Source organism: Procambarus clarkii, chromosome 75, assembly GCF_040958095.1.
Source record: "Procambarus clarkii isolate CNS0578487 chromosome 75, FALCON_Pclarkii_2.0, whole genome shotgun sequence".
NCBI lineage: Eukaryota > Metazoa > Arthropoda > Malacostraca > Decapoda > Cambaridae > Procambarus > Procambarus clarkii.
Genome location: NC_091224.1, coordinates 14,050,500 through 14,062,203, shown reverse-complemented (window position 1 = coordinate 14,062,203; position 11,704 = coordinate 14,050,500). Strand labels below are relative to the sequence as shown.

Genomic DNA, 11,704 nt, shown 5'->3' with positions numbered 1-11,704 from the left:
AATAGACAAATGTTCTAGCCTATAAAATTAAATTTGGTTTAATTATAAAGGGAGTAAAGGGGTTGAAGGGAGAGTGTAGGGGTGGGAATTAAAGGTGCGGTAAAGGAGTAGGTGGTGTCGGGTCGGGAGGCGAGGCGGGGCGGCCCTGCACAGCTCCCCCAGCGTGTACTCGTCCAGTTGTTCTGGTGCAGTGTACATGCGATGTGCTCCCAGTACAGAGTTACCAGTGAATATGAGTGATAATATACCTTTACAGTGAGAGTGTTTCTTGTGTATATGGAGTCAGTGTTAGTGCTTAATCGGTGACGACAATGGAGGTAACGGAGACGACGGAGGAGATAAACCTGACACCTCAGGAGTTACAAGTTCTCTCGGAACTTGACAGGTGAGAGAGGCAAAACAAGCCGTCGCAGTGAACAACCTTCACTGTTTCCCTTTCGTTCACTCTTACTTTTTTCCCTGTGGCGGGGACGAGGAGCTGAGGAGGGGGCTGTGAGGAGCTGGGGAAGGCTGGTAGCAGGAGGAGGCGCTGGAGGAGGGGATGGGCCGAGGTGGTGAAGTTGTTGACACCACACACACACAGCCTCGCCGGTCACACCACTCTCTTACTACTTCCTTGTCCAGCCCACCCATAGCCACACCTGCTGCGGCCCGGGGCGCCACTTTGGTGTGGTCCAGGGCGACACACTGGTGTGGCCCAGGTCGACACCTTGGTGTGGCCCTGGGCCATACCTTGTTGTGGCCCAGGGCCATACCTTGGTGTGGCCCAGGGCCATACCTTGGTGTGGCCCAGGGCCATACCTTGGTGTGGCCCAGAGCCATACCTTGGTGTGGCCCAGAGCCATACCTTGATGTGGCCCAGGGCGACACCTTGGTGTGGCCCAGGGCGGCACAGTGGTGTGGCTCCAGTGTGCCACACGTGTGGGCTTCAGTGTGCCACTGGTGTGGCTCCAGGGTGTCACACTGGTGTGGCTCCATTGTGCCACACATGTGGCCCCAGTGTGCCACACTGGTGTGTCCCCAGTGTGCCACACGTGTGGCCCGTGTGTCACACTGGTGTGGCTCCAGGGTTTCACACTGGTGTGGCCCCAGTGCGTCACACTGGTGTGGCTCCAGGGTTTCACACTGGTGTGGCTCCAGGGTTTCACACTGGTGTGGCCCCAGGGTTTCACACTGGTGTGGCCCCAGGGTTTCACACTGGTGTGGCCCCAGGGTTTCACACTGGTGTGGCCCCAGGGTTTCACACTGGTGTGGCCCCAGGGTTTCACACTGGTGTGGCTCCAGGGTTTCACACTGGTGTGGCTCCAGGGTTTCACACTGGTGTGGCTCCAGGGTTTCACACTGGTGTGGCTCCAGGGTTTCACACTGGTGTGGCTCCAGGGTTTCACACTGGTGTGGCTCCAGGGTTTCACACTGGTGTGGCTCCAGGGTTTCACACTGGTGTGGCTCCAGGGTTTCACACTGGTGTGGCTCCAGGGTTTCACACTGGTGTGGCTCCAGGGTTTCACACTGGTGTGGCTCCAGGGTTTCACACTGGTGTGGCTCCAGGGTTTCACACTGGTGTGGCTCCAGGGTTTCACACTGGTGTGGCTCCAGGGTTTCACACTGGTGTGGCTCCAGGGTTTCACACTGGTGTGGCTCCAGGGTTTCACACTGGTGTGGCTCCAGGGTTTCACACTGGTGTGGCTCCAGGGGTGTCACACTGGTGTGGCTCCAGGGTGTCACACTGGTGTGGCCCCAGGGTGCCACACTGGTGTGGCTCCAGTGTGTCACACTGGTGTGGCCCCCAGGACTCCACATTCACTCACAAGCACACTTTTTTTTTTTATTATCTAGTCTGTATTTCACATTATCTTCATGCAGGTCGACGTTCAATTCTCGACCGTCCAAGTGGTTGGGCACAATTCCTTTCCCCGTCCCATCCCAAATCCTTATCCTAATCTCTTCCAAGTGCTATATAGTCATAGTGGCTTGGCACTTTCTCCTGATAGTTCCCTTCCCTTTTCTAGATTTAAAAAAAAAATGCAGAAAACTACTATGAAAACCATAATTAGTCAAATGTATCTTTGTGGTGTGTGTGTATGTATGTATGTATATATGTATGTATGTGTATATATGTATATATATATATATATATATATATATATATATATATGTCGTACCTAATAGCCAGAACGCACTTCTCAGCCTACTATGCAAGGCCCGATTTGCCTAATAAGCCAAGTTTTCCTGAATTAATATATTTTCTCTAATTTTTTTCTTCTGAAATGATAAAGCTACCCATTTCATTATGTATGAGGTCAATTTTTATTTATTGGAGTTAAAATTAACGTAGATATATGACTGAACTCAACCAACCCTACCTAACCTAACCTATCTTTATAGATTAGGTTAGGTTAGGTAGCCGAAAAAGTTAGGTTAGGTTAGGTTAGGTAGTCGAAATGCAATTAATTCATGAAAACTTGGCTTATTAGGCAAATCGGGCCTTGCATAGTAGGCTGACAAGTGCGTTCTGGCTACTAGGTACGACATATATATATATATATATATATATATATATATATATATATATATATATATATATATATATATATATATATATATATATATATATATATATATATATATATATATATATTTTATAATTTTTATGACTAGTTATATGAAACTAGCCAAAGACTAAGGCTTTTATATTTCTTAGGCCATTACACACAATGAATTGCAAGCAAGAACTGAAATGTCATTAAGATTTTTTTTTATGAAAAGTTTGCAATGTTCAATAAATGAAATGAAACATTATTTGGATTGGCTTACACAGAATATTTTAGGATTTTGTAAATGCGGTTGCCATTTAATAAATGACAACATTGTATTTGAAGATGGTTTAGTCAGTTTAGCATAGTCTAAAATGATGATTGTTTTATTTTTATGTTTTTTAAGTACAGTATTAATTGGTATATCCTAACTGCTTGTAGCACTGTGTTCACCAGCTGTGAACATAGCACCTGCTTGGGAAGAACTATAATAGCCTGCCATTTCTTAACTCTTACATTCTAACCCAAGGATCAACTAGTCTTGTAAACAAGTACAGTATTGTACAGCACACTATATTATACCTGCAAGCATTGAGAAATGTTGCAAAGGTGAGAGTATGGTATCTGAGAAAAAATACATGTAGTTCAATGAGTTTTAAGCGTTTGAGATCTTACAGCTCCTTATAAATATGGAATATTCGATTGTGGAATATATTTGTTATTAATTGTCATATATATATAACCATCACTATTTTTTTTTTATTTGTGTGACCATCACTATTATTGCACTCTTAATCCTGTTTAAGGCTTAGGTTTAATTGAATGTTGCTGGTCGTAGAGCCTCTTTACCACCAAACTAATTGGTGGTAAAGTACAGTAATTGCAATTACTAAATTAATTGCAATTGCAGTACTGAAGGGAGCTGGTCGGCCAAGCGGACAGCACGCTGGACTTGTGGTACTGGGTTCGATCCCGGGCGCCGGCGAGAAACAATGGGCAGAGTTTCTTTCACCCTATGCCCCTGTTACCTAGCAGTAAAATAGGTACCTGGGTGTTAGTCAGCTGTCACGGGCTGCTTCCTGGGGGGGGGGAGGCCTGGTCGAGGACCGGGCCGCGGGGACACTAAAAAGCCCTGAAATCATCTCAAGATAACCTCAAGATAACCATATAAAGATAAAAGACGAGGCCATGTGCAAAAAGTGCTAACATGCCAGCAGCTTACCTGCACAGTGAACGACACTACCCCTACCCATAATGCCTGATGACCCTTAGGTCAGATCCATTATCATTAAGGCTTAATTAAGTAAGCTATACTCGTTCAACCAGTAGTACAATGTTTCAGTCAAGGCTAATGCTATTAATAATGCTAGACTTTAACAATTATACAGTAATTATTACTTACTGGTATAAGACGATATTATCATTTATATTGTCATTGTCAAGTGCATTTGGCTTTAAAGTATGGATTTACTGCACACTATTCTAGGCCTAGTCTAAACTCTAGAACCTGTGCTGTAGTAAGTCTCTTATTGTTTTTTAAAAAAGTATTTTTAGGCCTATGAGGCATGGTATAAATGTAGGTAGACCTAGCCTAAAGCCATGAAACTCTCATCATCATTTTAAGAATGATAGTCTACATCTAGACTATAATTCATTTATACAGTGTACATATAAAATTGTATTGAGTATTCAGTAACCTTGAGGTCAATATGCCTGGTCAGCTCACAAGGTATGGGGGTATGGTGACATACAGTATTTTCAAAAGTACTGCAGCTGGACTAGTCTAGAATAGTCTTTGTTGAATTGTTAAGAAGCCTCTTGAGTTTTGAAGAAAAATATTCCAGGATCATTCTATATATTTTATCATTCCGTATGCTAACTCAAAAAAAAATAAACGTCGAGGCCCATTGGTATTTGATTGCCGAGTCTTGATTTCTATTTTTTGTTAGCCTAGTTGTGCTTGCGTTCATATCTTACACCCAGTAAGATTATTTGAGTGGGCAGTTTAGTGAGGAGTTACTCCACTGTTTGCCATGTGGTTGTGATGTACCTGTACTTCACATGGTTATTGCCAGTATCATATTCACAGGACACCTGTGAATATGATACCGTGGGGTATACTGTTAGAGATGTCACAGTTATTTTGAACTAAATGAATTTGCCTGTGGTGTTTCCCTTATGCTGATTGTGTATGTGTAGCACTGTGGCATAGTTAATAAATTATTGTGGTACAGTACAGTACAATACTTAAAAGATGCTGTAACATTTAATGTGATGTGTTGCTTTTATTTTTTTTAGGCTATGTAGCAGAGTGCTAGTTATATTTTTTGTGGACTAGGACCTAATTACAGTTAGGTGTTATATTACAGTTTGTGGGTAAAAAGTTTATTTTCTGATAATACAACATTTAACGTGTTGGTATAATACAAAATGTATAAAATGTGCCACATAAAACAGCCAGGAGTCCCAGGCTAGAAAGTAAAAATAAAAAATAGCAATGCTGTGCCCCTGATAAACCATTTATCTGGCAGTGTTCATATTAGCCTATTTGTTGCTCTTTATTAGATGAAATGTGAATGTTCTGCAGTTCTGAACAGTTCTTAGCTTAAAATTATGACGACTATCACAGTAGTAAGGGCAGGCATCTGCATTATATACAGGATATTGAAAAATATAACTGGAAGAAAGTGTTCCATTAAAAGCACGGGCTCAGTGCTCAAGTTAAAATGCATTATTTATAGCCTATATACTCTATGGGCTTGCCTGCATCATACTAATCTGGGTGTTCGGTCTGGTACTTGGTGCATGAACGCCAACTGCTCTTAGCTGTACTCTACATCAGTAAAGTATTTTCACAACTTTTTGTATGTATTTATACCTGCCTGTTAACATTGTTCAGTATTTGCAGTCTTTGGTTATATCCCTTGATATATTTTACATCACTACAATAATTGTTATAATACCACCCATCCTCCTGGAAGGTTAGTACTTTTAGTAACTATTTTGTCAAAAGTACCAAAATATGTGGTGATGGACCAAGAGTAAACCACCGAGATCCTTTTTGTACTTTTCATATATGGTCCTGAACAAATAAAAGTAAATAACCTAAACTTAAATATTCCAAGACCAAAGATAGTACATATTATGCCTAGGATTGCTAGGAGAGCTTAGGTTAAGGCATATATATATATATATATATATATATATATACAGTATATATGATATATATGAAATTATTACTTACTGGTATAAGACGATATTATCATTTATATTGTCATTGTCAAGTGCATTTGGCTTTAAAGTATGGATTTACTGCACACTATTCTAGGCCTAGTCTAAACTCTAGAACCTGTGCTGTAGTAAGTCTCTTATTGTTTTTTAAAAAAGTATTTTTAGGCCTATGAGGCATGGTATAAATGTAGGTGGACCTAGCCTAAAGCTATGAAACTCTCATCATCATTTTAAGAATGATAGTCTACATCTAGACCATAATTCATTTATACAGTGTACATATAAAATTGTATTGAGTATTCAGTAACCTTGAGGTCAATATGCCTGGTCAGCTCACAAGGTATGGGGGTATGGTGACATACAGTATTTTCAAAAGTACTGCAGCTGGTCTAAATTCTAGAACCTGTGCTGTAGTAAGTCTCTTATTGTTTTTTAAAAAAGTATTTTTAGGCCTATGAGGCATGGTATAAATGTAGGTGGACCTAGCCTAAAGCTATGACCTAGCCTGTATTTTATATATACAGTATATATATATATATATATATATATATATATATATATATATATATATATATATATATATATATATATATATATATACTGTATATATAAAAAGTTGCAATTTAAAAGGTTTCTCATTTGGCCAAGTTTAGTACTGCAAAAGTCAACTTTCTGATGGTCCATCAATACATAATGGTACTTTCGAACAAATAGTTACAATTAATAATTTCCATTTCCCTTCAAACATCCTTTTCCTCCTCAACCCTTCTTTCCTCTCTTCACTTTCTTCCTCTTTGTCTCGGAAAAATTATACATATTACAGAAATAAGTCAATGGACAACACAATAAATATTTCAGAATTCATGAAAATCACAGAGTGGAGGGAGGAGCAGGTTGGGTTCGATGTCAATATTTCTTAGTGTGACACTGAAGCCAATCCCTTCTGGCCTCCAACCTTAGACAGACATTTAAACAATCAGACATACAGTTCTTATATACTAGTGGGGGTACCCTTTGGTGCCCAGGATACTCTTCCCCAACCCCTCTCATTCCCGTCCCTCATTTCTCGATCCCCCCATTCCACAGCCTCGTCTTTCCCTGACCCCCCATTCCACACCCTCGTCTTTCCCTGACCCCCCCCCCATTCCACCCCCTCTCCTTTTCCCGACATCCAATTCAACCCACCATCATATAAATATATCTCTTGGGCATGGATCACCAAATCCTTGATAACTAAGCAGTTGCTGGGAGAAGTATAACATGTCAGATGGGCAGCAATTTGCTGCCTCTAAAATCTTCTCTATTGGAACCATCTACATGGTGCAGAAGTAGAGCTATCTTTTGCCTATCTACATGGTGCAGAGGTAGAACTTTTGCCTCACGCTCGTGGGGTCGAGTTTCTTAGTGCCCAAGTGAAATGGTACATCAACACATTCCATATGAAAATAGGTACATATGCTTAGTTCATTGATTTAGCCTGGCTCAATAAGTATACAGACTTCAATCTAGGATTGAAATCGTATACTATACTGTACACACTTATAGTTTCGTACCTCGGTTTGCTCATGCAGAAGGAGTGGAGAAAGTTTTGCCCTTTTTACATTTGTATTGACGCAGGATAAGTAAGTGGGGAAAGACCCAAGATCTCGGGTTCTACATGTAATAAAAGAATGACTGGGAGAAATATGCTTGTTAGATCTGTGTTATTAACTAAATAAATCTGGCTGGAAAGGATATGTAAATGTTTGTTATTAGTGTGCGATCGCATGTTTGTATATACATGTTGTCTACCTTTGCGCTTTATTTGATCACATTTATGTATAAACCAATCAGCACAATGGCTTAGGCCTGTATTACAGGTTTTGGCATTCGATTAGTACATTCATGCATAGCTACTAATAGTTTTAAGAATGTATTTTCAAGGTTGGAGGCCAGACCTCCAACCTTACCCAACTTTCACACACGAATCATATAGGGTATGGGAGTGTACTAGGCCAGTTAATGTCGACTCCAGTCCCCTCACTTTTAAGAAATGTCGGCATTTAAGCCCGACATTTGCTCCATCCTCCCTCACCGGTTGCGATTTTCATGGTCAAGTCTGTAATATTGGTTGTGTTTTCTGTAGACTTAGTTCTTACTTAATTTTTATGAGAGAGCAAGAGGAGTGGGGTGGAAGGGAAGATAGAGGATTGAGAAGAGGGATGTTTGAGAAGAGGGAAGGAGAAAGGGATAATTATGAGGATGTTTGAAGAGGTAGAAGGGGGAGAGAGGAGGATGGTTGAAGCCAGGAAGGGGGAGAGGGAAAGAGGGTGAGAGAGAGCACAAACCGACCCGGGTACCGCTTGTGTGCATTTACTATTTGTATCTGCAGAATCGAGCTATTAGCTCTTGAACCCCGCCTTTCTAACCAATCTATTTTTTTCTCTATTATATCTACTACGTGTATTTATCTCTTAACACACACACATAACCTCAAGATAACCAAGATAACCACATCCCCAGGAAGCAGCCCGTAGCAGGTGTCTAACTCCCAGGTATCTATTTTCTGCTAGGTGAAGAGGGGTATCAGGGTGAAAGAAACTGATCATTTGTTAACGCCTCAGCTGGGAAACAGGGCTTAAGTCCTAAAGGCCCTTAGGACTACGACTCCCAAGCGCTGTCCACTCAGCCGCGAGGTCCCTGTGTGTGTGTGTTTTAGAGAGAAATTAGCCATAATTATCCAACTGTAGTTACAGGATGAGAGGTACGCTCGTGATGTCCCGTCTTCCCAGTACTCTTTGTCACACAACGCTTTGAAACTCCTGACAGTTTTGGCCACCTTTTAATGTTACCTGCAGTATTAGACATGAAACAAACTTTCTGTATTTACTGAAGCGGAAACATAGTAAGAATTTTAATCCAGTGTTTTCACACACTTATTATTTTTTGAGACAGCGCAAGTTTGTGTACTTTTATATGATAATCATGAAGCTGAATGACTGTTTACAGTTTATAATAATGCCTTTGCCACAAAATTACATCCATATGTCATTCAAAGGTATCCTAGCAATTATGTGGAGAGACAGGGGCTTATGGAGATGCAGTTACACGCGTGTAACCGAGAGTGAGAGTGGTATGCAGCAATTATAGGGTGCCGAGAGTGAGAGAGAGAACGTAGCCTAGGCCCACTGTAAGGCAATAAATAATACAGTTGAACATTTAGCGCAGTAATACCACTGGTACATATATAGACATGCACATAGATGTTACAATAGCGAGACATGTGCGTGCCAGTATTACTGATACAAAATAGATCAAAATAATATACATGTGTGTGTGTGTGTATGTATATAAAGCGTGTAGATAATGGTTAAATAGAGTAAATATGCGTTATCATCTCTTGTTACGCTAAGAGTTGGCAGGTGGGAAGGGATCTGCCAACCCGGAGCTCCTCACCAGGGCAAGAGGTTTTAGTCCACGGATTCTTGGGTTAGGCTTAACTTTGAAGGTCAGGTTCAGAGGTCGTGGTTACCGAGTGCAACGGTATACTGCTGGCGCGTTCCTCTTCCTTCTTGTAATCCATTTAACGCTATTTATAGACATTAATGTTGTTGTAGCTTTGTTTACATTGATGGTTTGCGCGCTCTCTCTCTCACTCAATATATATATATATATATATATATATATATATATATATATATATATATATATATATATATATATATATATATACTCAAAGTAATTGTTATTTATCCTGTATCCTCCCATTTCCTGGCCATTTGCCGCCATGTTACTATATTTTATGTTACTACGTCATGTCACTACGCTTTTAAAATACGGCTTGAGAAGGGTGAAACCCGGAAGGTAGACAAACTGTACGATAATAAACAAGGGCGCTCCTGTGTGGGGAGCGTTGACGCCGTGACCTCTAACTTTCTCCCGGAAGTACACACTAAAACCCCCTTATGTGTGACCTAACAGGTGGTGTGCACATACTGTTGTTCTCTGATGTTTATTCTGCGTTTGCTGCCGTATAACACTCGCCTATTTTGTAAATATGTTTTTGTTGATTTATTTTAGCCTGTTTTTATCATTCGTTTATTGAAATTGATCTTAAGTGGTTTTGTAGGGGAAAACAAATGATTTTGTACATGTAAATACAAATATATACAACCGCACAAAAGTTCTTGCTAATGTCCCTGAGCCACGGGGACGTTAGAAAGAACTTTTTCAGTGTCAGAGTAGTTAACAAATGGAATGCATTAGGCAGTGATGTGGTGGAGGCAGATTCCATACACAGTTTCAAGTGTAGATTTGATAAGGCCCAGTAGCCTCAACAGTCTGTACATCAGTTGATTGACAGTTGAGAGGCGGGACCAAAGAGCCAAATCTCAACCCCCGCAAGCACAACTAGGTGAGCACACACACACACACACACACACACACACACACACACACACACACACACACACAGTATGTGCGTGTGTGTGTATAATTATCTAAGTGTAATTACAGGATGAGAGCTACGCGCGAGGTGTCCCGTCTTCCCAGTACTCTTTGTCGCATAACGCTTTGAATCTATTGGCAGTTTTGGCCTCCACCACCTCACTTAACTTGTTGCAGCCGTCTTCCACTGTGTTTAGAAAGTTTTATTTTTGCAAACAGAGCGATTGACGGTTGGAACAAGGTAAGTGAGGTGGTGGAGGCCAAAACCGTCAACAGTTTCAAAGCGTTATACGACAAAGAGTACTGGGAAGACGGGACACCAGGAGCGTGGCTCCCATCCCGTAACTACAGTTAGGTAATTACACACACACATATACTGTATATAATATGGATGTTTTTGTGTTTGTTTTGCGTCCCAACATGCCGCAAAAATTATTCATATGAATGAATTAGTCTGCCATTGCAACATTCCTCAAGATAAGGTAGTTTTCTTGTGCATTGCCATAGCCTAAGGTACTAGAACGCTGTTAGTTTTGTTTTCTCACACAAGCTACTTGCTGTACAGTACATTAACTGGTGCAGTTAACGTTCATCTCGACTAAATGGTTTACCATCATTATTACAAGTACTTTTCCATTAGTCTTACCGATTGAGTTTTGAAGGCAAATTATAGGATTTTATTTATACAATTCAATACTTACCGGATGCACTCGCCTATTCTTATAGGACCAATTAATTCCAAGTACTGCACTTATATTTGGTGCAGTTCACAGATAACTTGATAACATCATACATCACAGATAACATCACCCAGGTGATGTATGTTTAGGCATAGCCTATGTTGGGGGCGGTGCTGTTTTTTTTTTTTTCTTTTCTCAGTTGTAAAATACAACTCAATTTTTTTTTATTTACTCAAATTAAGTTTTTAGTTTATATTGTTTAGCCCAAATGTGATTAATGAACTTGATTTTAATTATGACTGTTCAGGCATATGTAGTCCTAGTTAGGATTTTACTGTATAATAATAATTATGCTCGATCTCAATAGTAGGCTTAAGTGAGAATAGGCACCGAGTGATTTTTTTATCTTTATTTAATAAAATACAATATATGTCTGGTATATGTCGACTTGGACTAAAATAGTTACACAGTGAGTTACTACAGTATGTACTACTAATGCATGTTTTAAACATAGGCGTAGGATTTACATAAATATACATAGCCCCATGATAAGCTAAAGGATGAAATCGTTAGTGTGTGTGATACGTTAGTTAGCAGTGAAAGAAATACCTAGCGGTTTATCTGATCACAAGTTCATGATTTGTATGACTTGATAAAATTGTAAAATAGTGATCGTACTACGCAAAGGAGCCAGAGGTGAAATAATACAAATTAAGAAGTTGAGTAAAATTGGTGATATCTTGCAAGGAGCTAAGAACTGAAATACTGAATGTTGAATAGTTGATTGAAAGATAAGTGGTCGCGAAGCACAAAAGGACGGAGTTGACAGTGAAC

General features: G+C 40.2%; 1 protein-coding gene across 1 annotated transcript in view; it reads left to right on the top strand.

Moving 5' to 3' along the window:
- The first annotated feature begins 149 nt into the window (after positions 1-149).
- LOC123771643 (uncharacterized) overlaps positions 150-11,704 on the top strand; it is a 188,924-nt gene continuing 177,369 nt past the window's right edge. Inside the window, exon 1 of the mRNA XM_045764256.2 lies at positions 150-385. Coding sequence (XP_045620212.2) covers positions 312-385 — 74 coding nt within the window. The 5' untranslated portion in view covers positions 150-311. The remainder of the gene's footprint in view (positions 386-11,704) is intronic.